Raw genomic sequence first — 20091 nt, forward strand, 5'->3', positions numbered from 1 at the left:
TTCCAGTATTTCTTAAACAAAATTCCCTCATGGTCCCCTTTAGACTATATTTTTTTTCTTGTGACCTCCAGTCACGGCCGTCTTCAAGAACATTATGGGCCCACGGGCCAAGTGATTTTTCTGAGGCCCTAACAAGCAAATTTTCGAAAAATTCTACTACTTCTCATTTTTCTGAGGCCCCTCTTCTCTTGAGGTGCCCGGGTGAGCCCATGCGTTAAGACGGCACTGCCTCCAGTACAATAGGGGGGGGGGCGGGGAGGTCCTCATCACCGTGCGAGGAACCTTCTTACTTATTAAATTGATTTTTTTTTCCCCTGCAAGTTTAGTGAACGAAAGTTTTATAAATCAATACCAAGTTCAGTTTCCGTGGCCCTCATGTTATCCAAAAAAATAATTTTGAAAAGTAATTTCACTCCCTTCTCCACAATTTTAAGTGGTACTTTCGTAAAAATTGTTTTTTTTTTTTTCTTGAAATCTTGAATGGTGGAACGAGAGTCCTCGCTGAGTATATGCTCAGCTTTATAGGCCTCTTTATTTATGCCGATAAATATAGTCGATAAATATCATATCTATGCTGAATTTTATCTTCTATTTTCTCACTGACAGAGGTAGATGCATAATTCTCACAGGACGTACCGAGCCTATAGACTACCATAAAGTTCCCTGAACTATGCTGCTCCGTACGAGCTGGATGAAGGCGGTGAGAAATTGTTTGTATGTGATCTGTGAGTGTACTTGTATAAGAGGTGTGTCAATAAAATATAATAAAATTTAGTCTTTGCTGTAGGCTACTCAGAGAGTCAGTATATACAAATACAAATACAACGCCACAACACGCAAAATGCCCAACGAGGTGGCTGAGAAAAAGATGCCCATAAAAATATGGATGTCATACATTTCAAAAATACAGCAACCCAATTAAAAATGCAATTAACAAAAAATTGTAAACAATATATACACGTGATAAAATATTATGCAATGCCCATAAAGAATACTTATGGTTGTCTTATTCTAAGAATGGATAGCTTCTCGATTTACCCTAACATGTTTATCGTATTTCTTTTTAAAGGTGTCAATTGTGTTACAATTTACTACCTCCGGGGGTAAGCTATTCCATTTATTAACAACCCTATTAGAGAAAAATTCCATGCGACACCATAACCTTGCATTGTCTCCTTGTAAAAGCAGTCGATTGGCGGTGTACTAAAAGTTCATGGTCCATCCTATCCATCCCATTGAAAATTTTGAACACTTCGATCATATCTCCTCGACACCTGCGTTCATCCAGTGTAAACATATTCAAAAAATGAAGTCTCTCTTCATAACTCAAGCACCGTGTGCAAAAAGGGCACGCGTAGCTCTTCTCTGCACCCCTTCAATAATCAAGTCTATGTCCCTCTGTAGGTATGGTCTCCAAAACCTTACAGCATACTTCAGTCCAGGACGAACTAAGCCTCGAAAAAGCGGAAGAATGACTTTAGGAGAACGCGAAGAGACCTTTTTGAAAATGAGACCAAGCATTCTATTCGATTTTTTTAACCACCGCTGAACAATGTTCAGAAAACCTAAGTCGCTCGTCAATCAGAATTCCCAAATATATATCAAATCAATTGAAATCATTTTAGAAAATAGAAAATATGAATTCGATAAGTTGTGGCTTACTTAACATAGAAAATTGGAATTTGCAGAGCTAAGCCCGATTTCTATTTTTGATAAACTGAAAAATAGAGAAATAGCTCTATTTAAAAAAAAATACCCAAATTTTTAAGGACTGTTTTTAGTCTTTGAATGAATTTTGATGCGTGAATCTCGCTCAAACATCTAGATGCGTATTGGCTAGCACTACGTGCCCCGCGGTCTCCTTTCAAAAAAAAATTAGTTGAAATTGTTATCGATAGAGGACGCAGCACAAAAAACAAATCAGGGTTTTGTTCCTGAATCTTTCTCAATCGCTTCCGTCCAAAACGTTTGTAAAGATTCAGCCGGTGATCCATGGCTGAGGTAAACAACTTCACCAACAGTGCTTTGCATTTTCCCAGTGATTTGCTTTTGTGCAGCGCTCCCTATGGACGAAAATTCAAATTAATTTTTTTTCTGTACCAAAAAAAGGTCCCCCGTGGGAATAACTTTCAGAAAACAGTACCAATTCCTCCAATTTTTATGAATTTTTAAACTACAGTAGGTCCTGCTTAATCGGGTAACGGATAAACGGTTCCCCGCTTAATATGATGATTTCAACGGCTTTTACCCGCTTAATCAAATACAGTCGAATCGCGTTATAACGAACTCCAAGAGACCAAAAAAATGATTTTGTAATAACGAAACTTCGTTGTAAAGGAATTCCAGATTTTTAACATTGTTCCCACGTAAACTTATCTGGGGGATTAGAAAAGCGTTCGCTGATTGCACTTTGCAGGCCAATTGTTGATACACATTAACCACTATACACATAATGCTTTTATTAAAGTGAAGCATTTAGAACTAACGTAAAATATATTACTAGGTTAAGATAAATACATTTGAGAGTAGGTACTGGCCTACAAAAATATTCAAGTTGACTTCAATACGTGCATTTAATTATTTTATTTTTGTTCTCTGTTGAACCAATAGAGGGCGCTAACTTTCCATGGTGAAAAGTAAAAATCTTGTGAATCGTGATCATTTTGTAATCAAATATAATTTTCATTTTATTTTTGATGTCTGATTTATTCGAGAAGCCTCTTTAATACTGATCCTTCATCAGTTTTCAATATATAACCCATAAAGTTGTAAAATGGCAATTGCATTGTTCCTCGCTTAATCAGATATTGTGTGTTGGAATCGTTGATATCCAATTAAGCGGGGCCGACTGTATTTGTGAATTTATGGGACACCCTGTACATAACGAATTTGAAGCTGGAATATTCTCACAATCTCTCAAGACAGACAAGAGGAAAAAAACAACAACCAAGAAGCATTGCGGTTCTATCTGCACTACCGGTGATGGTATTGATCAATAGTTATACCCATTGATCGATATTTCCAAGCAAGTTCCGTTAAAGGTTACCGAAAGTTCGCACTAAAAGGGGATTTCCTGAAAAATTAGACAAACTTTGACGACGATTATTTGTCAGGTACATTTCAGGAACCGCTCATTATGTAGCGATAAAAAAACTAATAATAATAATTGCTACAAGGATGCAGTCTATCATCACGAATTATGATTATTTCAATACCCTGGATGGTTCATCTTCGAGATGATAGTATATGTGACAAAGAAAAGAATTAATACGATAATTTCCTCCCCTTCGCTCCAATGGACGTACTGGACATAACTGGACAGTCTCGTCCCGTATATTTCTTTCTGAACTCGAGCCAATTCTCTGAGAATGGGATCACGGGATAATAAACAGAGAGAGCGAGAGAAGTATGGCAAATGGCCATCGCCACGGAGAACGACCGAGAGAAAAATAAGACGTTTTGAATAAATAAATAACCAAAAAAAAGAAAAAAAAGAACGCTCGGTCTAAACTTGGCATAGTAACATATTCTAAGAAAGACACCAATGGTAGAAAAAAGAAGATAATTTGACAATAAATTTCTCCTACTCGGAACCAACTGGCAAAGAGTTCGGTTCCAACAGTCTTGGTTGTTGAAACCACATATAGGAGACAATCTGACCTGCCGCCACCTTAAGTCAACTACTCTAACAACGTGCAAGTAAATTAAGATATGAAGTGGTCATCATCCATCTTGTTCTTCCCCCTCTAAATAATGGAGATAGACATTCACACACAAAATTAGAATTAAGACTAGTTAAAAAAAAACCCCGGAGTTGAGATGTTGCGAAACCGCAAGGCGACATCCACAGGGATCAATCAACTTGACTGACAGTATCAAAACAAACTGCTTCGAGGAACTGGTATTGTGGCGGTACGTATATTTCTAGGACTTTTAAGAACCTGTAGAGTGTAATGTAGGCACATACACACGGGGATTTGACGTTTTCGGAATAGTTGGAATGGTTTGTGTGAACTGGTGGGTTGGACTGTCCTATTACCAGCGCTTCTCAACCGAGATTACTCTGAAACATTCTGCTGCATTTCTTTTAACACAGGCGCATAAAAGGGGTCCTTTGTTTTTCAGATACTGGAGCAGCTGTTGAAACATTTCATGAGAAAACAGCGATTTTATTTTTATCTCTATACAGTAACAGTGTTTTGACCTCGACGAACATGTGTGTCACATTCTCCGCGTTTCGCGAGGTGTACAAAAGGTTCGGTGCGTTCCATTTTTATGAGATTATGATGAATAGCAAAAAACTCAGTGATATTGCAAACCGTCGCATTCGCATGTACGGGCCTTTGAAAATCTAGCCGTTCGTCTGGAAATAAACCGTAAATTTAGCGAGGCCCGTAACTGTGGTGGGTGTTCGTAATCCAAAATTTTGATTGTACCGTTCTTTAGAGACAGTTACCGATGTTCGGTAGGTTATCGTGATATGCTTCAGATGCCAAATATTCGAGAACTGTCTGGTGAAGATAACTACTATCTGCAATAAGAGATGAAACTTCACCCTACTACCATAGATATGCCAGTGATGGGATGAAATTCTACCTGGATGATGATCGACGGGGGGTGGCATCGAGTTCTCATCAATGTAATCGAACCTAACCCTACCAGACATTTGTACCTCCAGAGACTCCCCTTAAAGCAGTGGTCTCTAAAAATCATACGTCAGTCACGCTTTTTCTAACGCGCGAGAATGACTGGCACGTTGATGAAGAAGCTATTCCTAACAATAAATTTAGAGAAAGCGTAAAAAATTTCACATGAACACCAAGTCAAAAGGTTGGGAAACCAATGCTCAAAAGGATGATGTTTTTTGGATAAATTCAGTTTTAGAATGCAGTTACTAAAAGAATCCCGAGCAATTATCATATTAGACACATCATAGCAGCAATTTAATGACATCTGTTAGCACAGGAGCATGAACTAAAAAAAAAAAGCACTCCCCTCACAAATTTTTGTTTCGTATAAGCACCACTGGTGACACCGAGTGTTTGGATGCTGATGGTAGTCGCTTCTAACACCTAAGCATTGATTCAAAAACTTATTTACATCTCTCAGGTAAGCAGCCCTAATAAAATAAAATGTTTTGCAATGTTCTGCAACATGCGCACTTGGCTGACTGAAAATGTTCTGCAATAATACGTGGTATTTTCTGCACAGAAGATTGATTGATGACCGTTCAAGCTAAGAGCTCTGCGCAGAAGAGTTATTTTTCCTTCTTTCCTTATAATTCTTCTAAGATTCTGTAGTCCATAAGAAGTTAGAGATGCCCAAGATATATAAATACAATATTATGGAAATTCTGTGTTGTAGAGATTGATGGACATTCTATTCAAAACCGCCCGATGTAGGCGGATGTCCAGGATATACAAGTATCTAAGTTGACAGGTTTTATTGTATTTGGCATGGCCAATCTAGAAAATAATTCCATATTACACCATCATCCATGATCACGACTGAAAAAAGCCTCGTCTAAATTTACTCAATATGAATAAATTGTTATTCAATATTAATTTTCCAATGGGATTGGCGGTGCTGTACACTGGAAGTTAGTGTATTTGTTCATACTAAGGATGTCGTACAAAATAGGCATCTTACCCGTGACTTTCGCAATACCACGGTGCTCACTAAAGCACCCAAGATTGTGATCGATTCTATACCCATGAAATATTGATCGGCACTCCCTTCAGGATGCATCCGAGGATTAGCTTTATGCTGATTTTTAATTGGAGCTTATGTCAGAGTCGCCATAAGGGTAATTTTCTTCCAATGCTGGGTATAAACTCGAAAAATAATCTCGAAAAAGGTTGAAGACCCCAGTGGTATAGAATATGGAGAAAAATTGAAACTACTGAGGATTCACAGTCCTTATTGCAATTTTTCGTACGTGCAAAACATTTCTAATGATATAAATACGAGAAAAAAGCCTTTAATTCTAAGGATGGGGTCAAAGCGTATTAATTAAGGCGTAAGATTTTACAAGCATCATCAAAAGCTCTTCCTCAAGGCAATTACTTTTCGCAATACAACCCTCAAAAACGTCTTGTTAGAAGCTGCCTACATATGCACCTGCGTACAAAGTACGAACAATTGCGTGAAAAAAAAAATCTATTTATTATTATCAATAGAACATCATTTCGTACAAACTACATTGTCTCAGGGCGTCAGCAGAAATAATAATAATTATAAATATGCTGCACTTTTTATATTCTAAAAGGAAAAAAAACAAAAACACCTCCATTTCACACACACGCACACCAAAAAAAGTTCTTTTATTTTCGTCTTTTGTGTAATCGGTCAATCGTCTCGCAACTGTGTGTAGACCCCTTGCTGTGGAGCCACTGCTGCTGTATAAAAATGTATATATAAAACTCAACAACGTCAAAAACCTATGCATCCTCGCGCAGGGCCCCCCACACAGACCAGTTTTTTTTTTCTTTTTTGGCAGACAGGTCGCCGGCCTACGCTCGCGCGCGCGCGCGCGATTGCCTGCAATTTGAACAAGAAGAAATGAGTCCAACACCAGGAAACGTACAAGTTTCTTGAAACGAATTTCGTGATGCCACATGAGGTATATCGGATATAAATTTGCACACTAAGACTTCGATTAACCGTCACTCATTTAACCCTTAGTGTCTGTTATCGCGATAACGATTATATATAATCGGAGTTTTAGTGCATATATATATATTTTCCTCTTCAAATTCGCCAACTGGGTGATTACTCTCAAATGTAGTTTCAGAAACATGTGATGAATCCACAAAAAATAACAGCACACACGTTTTCGGTTTGCACAAATAAATGCAAATACACAATAGGCAAAATGCCTAACGAGGAGACAGAGAAAAAAATCCCATAGCAAATATGGATGTCATACATTTCTAAAATACAGTAACCCAATTAAAAATGCAATCATAATTTTTTTTAAATCTTATATTAATTAAAATCTTTTGAATTACTATATGAATCGATAGTTAAATACTTAAAAGTAATAAAAACAATTATTTTTTATTTTCATACTTGGTAAAAGATAAAGAAAAAGGTGAGACCAATGTGTCTTATTGCATGGTTATCTAACTTATAAGTAGGTCCAACATACAATTTTATAAATAATTTTTTCAGATTATCTCCAAGTATATTCAAGAATTTAAGAAAACAAAGAATTCAATTTTTAAAATTATTGATGCGGGTAAAAACTCCAAATTCCTATATTTCCACAATGAAATATGCGCTTTCAACATTGATTTCTGAGGCAATCATTCTGAGCTTATCCCACAAGGTTATGCTGATGATTATTATGTGAATAGGCTCATATAGGATTTTTAATTAATTTCTATGTAGGTTATAAAAAAAAAACTAAGGCTGAAAAGGTTTTGTCATTGTGCTAAAGACTATAAATAAGGGAGATTTGTGGGCTAACATATGGTTTTCAGCAAAACCCATTTTTTAGCAAAAGCTCAGTGGGTTTTTGTAGGCGGGCCTGTACTTCATATATATTAGGATAGCATTCTATTTTTTCATGCAAAGAAATTGTATTCAGCTGGTACATATTTCCATTTGAAAAAATAAATAAATAAAAAATCCTAAGGCTAGTAAATAGGTAGGTAATTAGATTTGCTAAAGAAGTAAATGAGATTTGCGGACCGATAAATGATTCTTAGCAAAAAAGCAGTGGGTTTTCGTAGCTGGGCCTGTACTTGGTATACAGTAGGATAACAATTTATTCTTCCATGCAAAGAAATTACATTCAGCTATATAATATTAATCTATATTTTAAAAAAATAGCTAAGGTTTAAAATAACAAGGTAAAGTTGTTTTTTTGCTAATGATAAATGTAAGTGGGATTTTGTATGATAACAAATGATTTTAGCTAAAACCCACTTTTGAGCAAAAACCCGCCGGGTTTTCGGAGATGGGCGCCCACGGGATGGGTTTTTTCTGGGCTGGGCCCAGTTTGCCAACCCTGCGCTCTGTACCCCTAGTTGATATATGCTATTTTAAAGCACACCGACTCCGGTCATATTTCGCCATGTGGCAATTTTCAACCAGTGGAGTTGGGCTCTATCCATCGGTAGTCGCCCCAGGCCTGGACGGTAAAGAACGTACTTCTGACATTGTATTCCCAGATTCAAACTCATGGACGATGAGCATCTTACCACTACGCCACTCGGGCGAGGGGAATATATGCTGGTTTGCCTCAGGAGACGTGGGCCACGGTGGATAATGAGTGTTGGTGACACAAAATTTCTGCTGAAGAAATCCTTGTGACCCTCCAAAAGTCGTTTCTGCGTGCACACCCCTGGTTTTCGCGATGCGAAATGGTGACGACCGCTCAGCGGTCAGATTGCAAAACTGTGGATATTCCAGGTAGAGTTTTCTACAAAATCGGTTTTTTTCCTTCCAACATCAAGGAAAAATTGTTTCTATTTGAATGGGCGTTCCAATCCTTTACGATTTTTTCAAAAAAATGCGCATTCGCAATTTTGTAGGAACGAAGCGAAAATGTACGCCATATAGACACTGTATTTGAACACCGGTAGATAGCCAGAAAGAACCGTAATTTCCCGGTATGTGACCCAGGGGGAGGAGGGAAGGAACTCTCAGAAATTGGAAAACTCGGTATACGACCCCTCTTTCCGGGACACAATAAGATATCTCGTCATCTTTTCTTCAACACCCCGCGTTTTACATCAATACAACACAGTACAGTATGATGCTTCATTTGTACTTCAAAGTAGTAAAACTGCTTTTCATGATCGCGCGATCATGATAGACGGTAGAAAGAAGTGGGGGGGGGGGGGGGGGGAAATCAAATACTTATGGGCCTTTTTCCGAAATTTCGGGTATTCGAGCCGCTATTGCGCGTCAGCGGCATCTCTGATTGGTTAGCAGTCTGCTTATTGGTTGCATTTTTCAAGTTTTATAAAAGGACTTTTCTAAAACTTTCATAGAGTAATACCGCTACTAAACCAGACATGCACCTCGTTCATATACCACTGCGGAACTTCTAACAAATTGGTACATATTGGAATGTGTGTGAACCTAACGTGAAGGTTGTTTCTGTGTAATGTTTGTTAAGTGTTGTGCTGCCATCTCCCATCCATTTTTTCTAACTATGTGTGAAGTGTAATGATTGAATAATATACCGTCGTAGGCCTGCTGCTCTTTTCGGCGACGTAGTGTAATACTGGCGATTAGGAACGCATTACACTAAAGTTTGATAAAATTTCTCTTATGAACTTTATAGTGTAACCTGGGCCTAATGTCAGCGACTGGCACACCAAGGGTATTTTTACGCACCTCAAAAAAAAAACTCAAACGAAACAAGTAGAGCTGGTCCAAGTTTAAAAAAAAAAAAACAAGAACATCAATAAACAAAATAAACAAGGGGGGGGGGGCAATTTAAACTGCGAAGTATAATAATAATATTATGCAAATGAAAGAAAAAAACTAGTATAAAACAAAGGAGTGTAATTTTTTTTTTTTTAAATAATCGAATTCACGTGCACACGCAGCACATCATGTGAACTCTTTCTTTTTTTCACAAGGAGAAGAGTCACCACCACCACTGTGTGTTTTCTCCTTCATCTCTCAGTGAAAAACTCGCCCAACTCGAATTCGAGCCTACCAGCCAGCCAGTCGGGCCAACCAACAAGTTTTTTAGATGCACCAAAACAGATAAGAGAGAGAGAGAGAGAGAGAGAGGTAGAGAGAAAGCAAGAGAAGGCAACACACACACACATCCTGGCCTATACTAGCCTAGCTAGGCCCGAGTAAAAGGAATAAGATAATAATAATAATGTGTATTAAAAATAAAAAGTAGAATCAAGCATCTCATTCTGGATGCGAGCCGTCCTCAAGGTTGAAGCTGCAGCAGCCTCGCAAATTACCGATCCCAGCCGCATAGAACCGGTTCTTTATTTTATTTTTTCATTTTATTTTATTATTTTTTCATTTTTATTTTATTATTTTTTCATTTTTATTTTATTCTTTTACACACATATACGCATTTTTTCCCCCTCTCCCCGCCTTTATGCATTTTAAAATATCCATCAATGTCTTCCGTAATGAAGTCCCGTGAGTCTCGCCGTCGACGACCAGTTTTCTATCCGAATACATTATATGCTGCCGTATAAACTGAGTGCCGTGATGAACATCATACAGCTTAGAGTAAGGCATCTAAGAAGGCATCTCAAGGAGCTCTAGAGCTCAGGGCTTCCCTAGGGTTTTGCGGTATTGAAAGATATCGAAAAAAATATCCATATTGGAGAAATATCTATGTTTTTTCAACACTAGCTAAAATGCACCCCGCTCTAGCTTGTGTTGGCTTGTTTGGGTTCCATCAGTGCCGTCAAATTTTAGCATGGGTCTGAGCATCTACCAGGTGCGGATCCAGGACGATGCATCGGAAGATGCGAATCGTGTAAATTCGTTGGATTGTCCCTTAAAAAATACGGGACAAATAATTTTCCCATTTTATTCGGCTCTTGGGAGGAGCGATAGGAACGATCGCTCCTCCTCTGGATACGCACCTGAGCGAAGGCAGACATTCCAACTGCGAACCAGCAGAAACAGACTTCTTCAGTTATGAATGGAGTGCTCCATTCTTCTTAACTGAAGGAGCGAAAGCAGACATCTTTCACTGCGAATGGAGTGAAAGCACACATTTTGAGCCGTGAATGAAGCCGAATACGATATCTTCAGCTGCAAAAGGAGCGGAAGTACATATATTCAGTTGCGAACACAGTATTCTCAATCTTAAGCTGCGAAGAAAGCCGAAGTAAACATCTTCAGCTTCGAATAGAGTGAATGCAGGATCTTCAGCTGCGAGTGGAGCTAAGACAGGCGAATCCAGGAGGATATATCGAAGTGACTTATTGTGTAAGTGCATCGGATCGTCCCGTATTTTACGGGACAGACAAATTTCCCCCCATATTATTCCGGTCTTGGGAGGGGCGACCGCCTCCCTCTGGATCCACGCTTCGCACCGACTGAATTGATTCAGAAATCATAATTTCCTACGCAAAGATCAAGACATCAAGACGAGCACCCACAAGTTCCAAACACTTCCGACGCTCTTGGGAAGTTCGATTCTCGTAACCATCAAGGGTTTCAAGTGAACTGAAACGTTGTGCACCAGCTACTATGATACTAAGGTGAAAGCGAAATTTCACAGAAGCCAAGAACTTTTGTCCCGACAAAAACGGTTTTTAATAGTTCTTTCCTTCCCAAATGTTCTCCTAAATCTTTTACTTTATGCTAGCAATCATGCTGCCGTTATTTCCGAGAATATGTTGCTGTTCTCAGACTCCAATTTAGTTATCATACATAAAAAATTAGGCATCAACGCTAATTTTACAGTCGCCATAACAATCTAGCACCCGGGATTTGTCAAAACCCTGCTAGCTAGTGATCACCAAAAACTGGCTCACCACTAATTGTAACAATTTAGGGTCAAAAACTCAACTGGGGTATGGTTGTGGTCAAGGCCAATCCGTATTCTTGTCCCGGATGTTCGGCTGGCATAATTACTTGGCTTAGCAGTCCCCAAAACTGGATTATCTATTAAATTCATGGCGTTTTTATTTTAATGTAAGCTTAATCTTAGCCGCCAACCCTCCCCCTTGGGCAAGGATCCTGTCAGCCCCCCCCCCTCCCCTGTTATTGGGTGGTATTGTGGCTATACTATGAAAATTCTAGCTGGTTGTCATTCTAACCCTATATATATATATATAGTAATGGTCTTGGTTATGATGGGCTTATGGTCCCCACATCTGGGTTACGGCCCTGTCAGAGCACTATAACCCTGTAGGGGCTATGGTTGCAGTTATAGCAGGGAGCGACTCGAGCCGTGCAACTACCGCATAACTCACGAGGAAGGCACGAGGTTACTGGGGCAACACCCTCATAAAAAAGAGACACAACATTCGTGGGGGTGGGGGCTGACCGAGGTGAACGGGCAAACAGAAAATTTCACTGACCAAAAGAAATCAGGAAAAATTATTTCTGTCCGCTCTAGGAGGGTGGGAGGGGTGCATCCTATATTTTTTGGCACCTCCATTTTCTTTAGGAATTGTTGAGGGGGGGGGGTATTGGGAGAGGTGAGCACAGGGGAGGAGCGGAAAGATTGGTTAAGGATAAGGATTTTATCTCGAACCGCCCCTTAGTTTATAGTACGCATATATCGCAGCCAGTGTCCGAAAACTGGGCACTTCGTGAAGAGATCAACTAGTTCACGCCCACGGGAAGTCACTGATGTGCCAAATACCAATATGTGCCAAAATTTCGAAAAAGAACCAGTGGAAATTTAATTCACGCGACCCATGAGGCAAGGACTTAGTCAAGTTAGAATAGAAGTCGCTTTTTATAGGGCCGCAAACTCACCAATATCACAAGACCATGGCCACCCAAGGGTGGGGCTGACAGGGCCCCAATACGACTTTCATCATTTTTTGTTTTTTCAAGCTATAAATGCATCATAAAGGGGCCCCGTGAAAGTCTCCTCGGAGACCCGCAAAAAATCTCACTCCAGGGGCCATACACAAGACTGATCCATGTGTGAAAGCCCTGACGAACTTCGGACCTTTGCCAGTACATATAAATATGCCTCACGGATTCATAACCTTTTTTCAGTTGCGACCCGAAATCAACAATAACTTCACAACTCATGGGTCTGTCTGCTCTCCAAAATTAGTGAAACCAGTGACACAATGAGTGCATTTATAACAGGACTAAGTGGATTTGTACGACTCATATAGGAAGCCGCGCTGTGGATCAAGTTTGGGTCGTGACTCATATTTAAGAGCTCGTTTTTGTTAGTGGGTTTATAGCCCCTGCGAATCAAAGGTTTGGGTCGTGACTCATAGTTCAAGAATCCCTTTTTTACGACCTATCTTCGAAGCCCCCCCCCCCAAGGATTGAGCCCCCCAAGGATTGAGTTTCGGTCGTCACCCATAAGATACATCAATAGCCCAGGATCGTTAGTGCGTTTGTACGACCCATCTCTAAAGCCCCTGCGAATCAGATGTTTGGGTCGTGACCAATTTGCTCAAGAATTCCTGCCTGTAAGTGAGTTTGTACGACCCATATCGGAAGATCCCGCGAATCGAATTTGGTTCATGACCCATAGCTCAATAATCGCTGGCTATTATTGGATTTGAACGACCCGTCTCGGAAGTCCCGCGACCCATAGATTAAGAACACCCTGATACACCTGCTTTAGAACAGATTGACTGGTCCAAATGCCATGGTAAGACAATATGAGCAAAAGCAGGTGCTGAAATGAATACTGTACAGTCCATGAGAAATTTCGACGGATTTCAGTTGATAATACGCAGCATATTACGATGAATATAAAATACCCTGAATAAAAATTCCTAGTAAAAAAATTCAGGAATTTCAACTCTGCCCTTTCTCGTCTTTTCCTCTGTATTGATTTTTTTACTGAATACATCATATAGTGGGAAAAATAATAATGAGATCCATCCTAGGATCCCCAGACTATAGACCTGTGAATAGGCCCATGGCCCCTCACATCCTGAAGCGGGGCCCCTAGGCTGGGATCTTTTGCGGGGCCCCCGGTCAGACTTTTCACGGGGCCCCTTCTGTAGTTAATTTATAGCGGGAAAAAGCAAGAAGTGGTGAGAAATGTTCCGGGCTCCAGGGATAGGGCCCTGTCAGCCCCCCTTTGTGGGGCCAAGTGATTTTTCTGGGGCTCTAACAGGCAAATTTACATGCTCACTCTCGAAAATTTCAATCAGATCCCATTTTTGTGAGCCAACACCTCCCCCCCTCGTTACCACGAGCTGTGCGTTAAGACTTCACTGTATAGAAAGGAGAAGGAAGCGTAGTTATATTTGTTGAAGCCTGTGTGTGTGTGTAAAAGAGCAGACCCCAATGAATACGGATGTACATTAATGAATGACGTGGCGTATGTATCTAGAAATATATTCTACTAAAACACAGCCAACATTTACGTATATATTGTTACTCTTTTAGATAATTTTTCGCGGGCATTTCATCAGTGTCGAATTCGAGGGGAGGTCCAAGGCCCCGGGTGAAATAGAAGGGAGGGGGGCAAAGTCATTAAACATTAAACATTTTTAATAATTCAAAATTACTCTCCAAATGCTTACTTCGAAATTGAATTTGTTTTGTTTTTGCTATGATTCAGTATGTTGTGCTACTATAAGATTTGTTTTTTACACTGAATTCGAAAACATAAAAAAATTATGTATATAGCCTATATACATTAAGGCCATGGGACGAGACCCCGAATTCGCTGATATGGCCCTGCATGCTTTGGTATTCAATAGGAAGATTTTGAGATGCTGAACAACAGCAGAAATATCCTAATGTAACGAACATATTCGAGCCCTGTTTAAGGGACAGCTCTCCGTGGCCCAACAAGGGTGAGGGTGGCAGAGCTCCAGCCCAGGGCGATTCCTTTTCTTTTTGTAATTTTTTCACATTGTAAATTCCCAATAGGAGTTGTGTCAAAACCTGGCAAAAATATATCCTAGCCTGGGGGCCCGCTGCAGGATGTGGGGGGGGGGGGGTCCATGAACAAGCCAATTCAAGGGACGGACGTGTTGATCGTGTCCCCTCTAACTAACAACGAACTCATTCATCCCTCTGAATATATTTACTATCTTCACTATAAACCCCCTTTCATATTTAGATGTGTAGTACATTATGAGTACTATATTTTCCAGTACGTGTTCCCAACCTTTTTGATGACCCAGACCCCTTTCAGTGAAATTCAATGCATCAAGAGCCCCTATAATGAAAGTAAATTCTCCGCGGACCCCTTGCAGAGATGGACAATTTGGAGCCCCCCCCCCCCCCCGCACCCATAAAATCTGAAATGAATTAATGAAATAATTTGCATATAACAAAATTGAAAGCAATAGCTTTTATTTAATTGCACTGAATTCATGCAACGGCTTCAATGAAAATTTTACTGCGGACATCCCCCCCCCCCGCCCGCCCCACACACACAAAAAGTACTCACAGAACCTTCCAGAGCCATGGACCATAGGTTGGGAAATTACGTCATGATGATGATGATATATCAGGTGTAAATTAAAACTTAGTTGTGCATCCAAAAATGTCCTAGTAAAATTTATGAGAATTTTAATATTTCTGAAATTTCGGTGAATTTCCATCAAAATTTAAGGTTTCAAAGGGGCGGGAGAAAGCATTAAAAAATAGAAGAAAAGGTAAGAGGAGCCATAACCTAAGTGCATTGAAAGAAACGTCATTTTTTTCCCCCACACCGTTTCGGAAAGATGGATCCACAGCTGTCAATCAGGGAATCACTTTTTCTACGGCGCGGTTCCGAGTCATTACGTTCGCCAGCCTATTGACATGGGTGTAGCCACGAATCGAACGTCAGTGGGTTTGAACCCATTAAGATCACGTATCGATTATGCAAATGAATTATACAGTAATTAGTAATAAAAGAATGATAATTGTCAACTGACCTGTTTTCGTTTGTACTTGTGGGCGTAGTCGTGGCCGATGTCATATCGGCTCTTCATCTCCTTGAAGAGTTCTTTCATGTGAGGGTCGTCCTCTTGCTCGTAATGCAGGAGCAAGTAGGCCCTCCATTTAAGCGAGTCAAAACCCCAATGACAGGTTCGGTTTTCCTTGGGGTTATGAGCGTGTCGAACGAATTTCTGAGGACAGAACAGTCCATGGCACTCGGCGCACTCGATACACTTCGCAACTGGGTCTATGTACAAGTCGGGGGCGTACATACCGGTGCACTTCCCGAAACACTCGTGGTACACTTTCAACGCGAACGGCAGTTTAACATCCGGTCCGTGGATCAACTTCGGTGGATTGCTGTCCAGGAGCACGGCGCACAGGCGCTCGGCGTCGCTCTTGGTGATCAGGCCGCAGCTGGTCACGCTGAGCGGCAGTATCCCGGCACTCTTCAGGTCGTCCAGCTGCACCGAGTTGCAGGTGGACAGGAAAATACGCAGGTAGTCGCACACGATGTAAATTTGGTTCTCGCTGAGTCCCGTCAGGACCAGGTTCAAGACTTGAGGAAAACATAACCTTTTCTCGCCGCCCACCGTGAAACAAGTGATGGTCTCGTTCTCGAGGGTTGTCTCGGACTTTTCGCAACGTCTCTGGTCCGGGGGAGTGATTATCGGAGGTTGCTGGATCGGGAAAGGTGGGGGAGCCGTGAAGGGATCTTGGTCATCGGGAGACGATTTTCGGCCGCTGACCGACGTCGGTACGGACGACGACGACGACGAGGGTGTCGTGGACACGACATTTATCGTCGTGGACGTCGACGACGTCGTCTCCGCGGCAGACGAATTCGACGATAATGAGGATGATGACGTCGTCTTCTCACCACTGCTCCACAACCCCATAACGCTGTTAGGGCCATGCAGGCTGGAATGGGCAGACGCCTGGAAACTTCGCAGAACTTTCTTCAGATGCGGAGTGTAGATCTGTTTGGAGGTTTCAGCCTCCATATCTCGGTGAAAGAAAAAACACTCCTCCGCGTCTTTTTTTTGTATGTTTTGATTCCTTTCGTCAACACTCAAGAGAACTGCAGCGGTTGTGGCAACATTGTCTCTCCCGTGGATGAACGAGAGTTTTCACCAGCAGGCTACATAGGAAAGATCACTGGGCAGCAGCAATGCACACATAGTAGTAGTAATCTCAAACACCGTCTGTATGGTACACCTCTACGGATGGAGCAGTGATCGGCTCTCCTGAGCCGCAGCATATTGCGTTATGCGCCCAGTCGCAAATGTGCTCTCTGCTCTTCGCCGGTATCTGGCGAGGAAGAGAAAAAGAAAAAGGGAAAAAGAGAAGGGATTTAGGGAAAATTTTCCCCTACGTCTGGGATGTCGGCTAGCGAAATTTCGACACATTTTTCTCATCTCGGGTCAGCTTATCGCTGCTAACGTTAGATTTTGGAATAAAAATAACCGTTGTCATTATTAAATTTATCATTGCACTGGCGATTCTTTTAATTATTTGTCTTTTTAATCCTCTTCTAACGTTTGATATCATACACTGAATGAAAAATGAACTGTATTATCCTGTTACAGAATTTATATTTCCATTTGTTTATCAAAATTAAATTAAATTACCGAAATTAAAAAATTATAGATTTTCTATTAAGTCGAAAGTTTATGGTTCCCTAACAAGCATGACCAGAATTAAATAGTTTGAATCCCGTATCGCAAACCTTTCGCTGCCTTCTACAAATATGAGGGAATGAACTGGTATACGGCCCACGGGCCCAAGCCCCCGATATTAGCCATCATCTCGATACAAAATAATTCCATAAACTAATGCCTAATATCTATAGAAACATTGGGTTTGAGCCTTTCTTATGTTTCCGATAACTTTAAACCAATGCGTCTACAATATCCCCATCCACATGCAGGGTCTAGATAAGGGTCTTATAATCCCTTTTTTTTTTTTTTTTGTCCTACAGATTTAGTGTTACAATAAAATGAAAATCCCTTTTACAAAATTTTATTCAGTGTATAGCAATGTAAAACAACGTGTTAACGGAACCAAGGATCCTCAAATGCCTTGTGGACCCCTGGTTTAAGAACCCACGGCTTAGATCAGTGTTTCCCAAAGTGGACAATATCGCCCCCTTGTGGGCGATGGAATAGTGGGTGGGGGCGATAGAAGCTACGGGTATAACATAGGATCCTATGGGTTCGCTTGAGTTGGGGGCGATGACAGGAAAAAAATTCTAAAGAAGGGGACGAATAAAACTTTGGTAAACTATGAATTAGATGATCTGAAGATTTATAGGACTCTAGTCTAGAGGCGGAAACATCAATCTTATAAAGAAAAATATTTTTAATTTTTTGAATAATAATTTCACTCGGGAATCAATATCGGAAGGCAATTAAAAATCTCGGTTGGGCCCCTCTAAATCCGACCTAAGATAACTCTTTCTTTATACGTAAGTGCTTATTACAGTAAAACCTCTGTTTTGCAGACACCGGTGGGACAAAAAAATTCTTCCGTAAAAGAGGTGTGACCGCATTTCCGGGGTGTCCGTTAAGAGGGGGGTTTTACTGTAAAAAGATCTGTTATTTTCTATATAAAAAGCCATGAACTGGTAGTTTTTCAAGTTGGAGTTTTGTTAAGCAGTAATTTTTTCATCCCTTTTTCGGCCTATTTGATATTTCGACTAATGCGTATAAACACCTTTTGCACTTTCCCAAGTCCGGCCATGACTATAAAGTGCCATTTTATGAATACAAATTGCTTTTTAATCGAAATTTTGGTATCGTATATGGATTGGATCATAATATTATAACATTTATTATAAAATTTATAATTCATATACATATAAATTCATAATATATATATTATTATATTATATTATATAAAATCTTTCTCCGCATAATTTATAAAATTACTTGAGGATTTTTTATTTGGAAACGCATAAATTAGCTAACCATAAAAATTCATTATTTGAAAATAAAAGAGAAAATCCCAATAATACGTATTTTTAAATAATGCAATGGTTCTTTTCCCCCCTTTTTTGTGTTACCAATGATTTTTATTTAAAATGAAATATAATTTTTTTATAAAATATTTAAAAATATATCAAATATTTATCATCTTTAGAAAATCAATATCGTATATATACTGTATTTATTACCAATATTGAATGTATTTGTGGAATGAGAGAATCTCGACTTCTTTTTCTGTATAAATTCGAAGGCTGTGGAACGGAAGATATAGGGAAAACATGAAAGGGAAAATAGGGAAAAACCAATGACTATTGTAACCCAACTGTGGCTGGGCGACGTGGCGAGAACAGACATTTTCATCACGCCCTTCTAGTCGCTGGATTCAAACGCGATTACTAGATAAATATCTCAAAAAATTCCACTAATTTAAATTTAATTCAAATAAGTACTCAGAAAAATTAATTTACGCTTTTCAGATGGACATTTTCGACATTCGGACTGCACATACTCCGCTTACTGCGGCTGTTCCGTGAACTGTTTCTCTTCCCCAAGGACGAATGATCCCGTGGAAAGATGGATAGAAAATCAATTTTCCATTTTTAGGCTCTTCTTCGCTTAGTTCCCCAACTGTCTGGCTCGCCAATGTCGCCAAGCATCTGCAGGTCACTACAAGAGAGAGAGAGAGAGAGAGAGGGATCATTAGGAAAGATCGAGACACTCGTTACGTTTTCGCTTGGCTAAGTAATAATTAGGCCATTAATTAATTTGTTCACTTTTTTTTTCTTTCATTTTTTTTTTTGCTTTAGTAGTCCAGTTTGGTGCAGAAAAAAAAATTACTCTATAACGGCATTGGTTGGTATGTTGATGGTATTTTTATCGTTACCATAATGATAGGTCGATATCGCATTGTCCGGATTGTTTAGCAGTTTCAAAAGTAACTCACTTCTTTCTCCACTCTATTGCACGTGTAAAAAAATTTCATTTTCGTACATACAGGGTGACCGAAAAGAATAAAAATTCTATAATTTATTTGAAAATTTAAGCGAAGTATAAAAAAAATACAAAAACTTACACACTTCCGTAAAATAATAATAGGTGAGGAAATATAAAAAATTAAAATTTTTATACATCCTTCCAATGAAAAAAACTTAAAAACGAAAAATTGTCGCTCATTTATTAATGCTGAAATTGAAATTATAATTTTTTGACAGGCGAGCGCAATCATTGGTTCACAGAAAGTACTCATTGATACTCGTGAAGAACTCATAATTCCTGATCATCTCAATGGAAATTCCCTGTGATCAGGGCCGAACTTAAGCAGGTGCGAAGAGTACGATCGCACCAGGCCACGAAATAATAGGGACCTCGAAACTGGATTTTATCGAATTGACTGCGTATAATGTTGATCTAGATAAATAACACCTAAAAATACGTCGTTGTAACAGACACTCGTATGGCAGTGAATCCGTGGCCTTTCATATTCTTGAATGGGGCGTTAATTTTTGACAGAGTTTGAGAAGAGGCAATGATCTTAACAACACCATGAGCCCTCAGAAAAAGAGAT

General features: G+C 39.8%; 1 protein-coding gene across 1 annotated transcript in view; it reads right to left on the minus strand.

Moving 5' to 3' along the window:
• Window positions 1-16829, minus strand: part of Snoo (Sno oncogene) — a 153295-nt gene extending 136466 nt beyond the window's left edge. Inside the window, exon 1 of the mRNA XM_089242797.1 lies at window positions 15537-16829. Coding sequence (XP_089098923.1) covers window positions 15537-16544 — 1008 coding nt within the window. The 5' untranslated portion in view covers window positions 16545-16829. The remainder of the gene's footprint in view (window positions 1-15536) is intronic.
• Window positions 16830-20091: the final 3262 nt, after the last annotated feature.

The sequence above is a fragment of the Pholcus phalangioides genome, unplaced genomic scaffold, assembly GCF_987345545.1.
Source record: "Pholcus phalangioides strain wild (caught in Gottingen) unplaced genomic scaffold, Ppha-v1.0 ptg000015l_1, whole genome shotgun sequence".
NCBI classification, from domain to species: Eukaryota; Metazoa; Arthropoda; class Arachnida; order Araneae; family Pholcidae; genus Pholcus; species Pholcus phalangioides.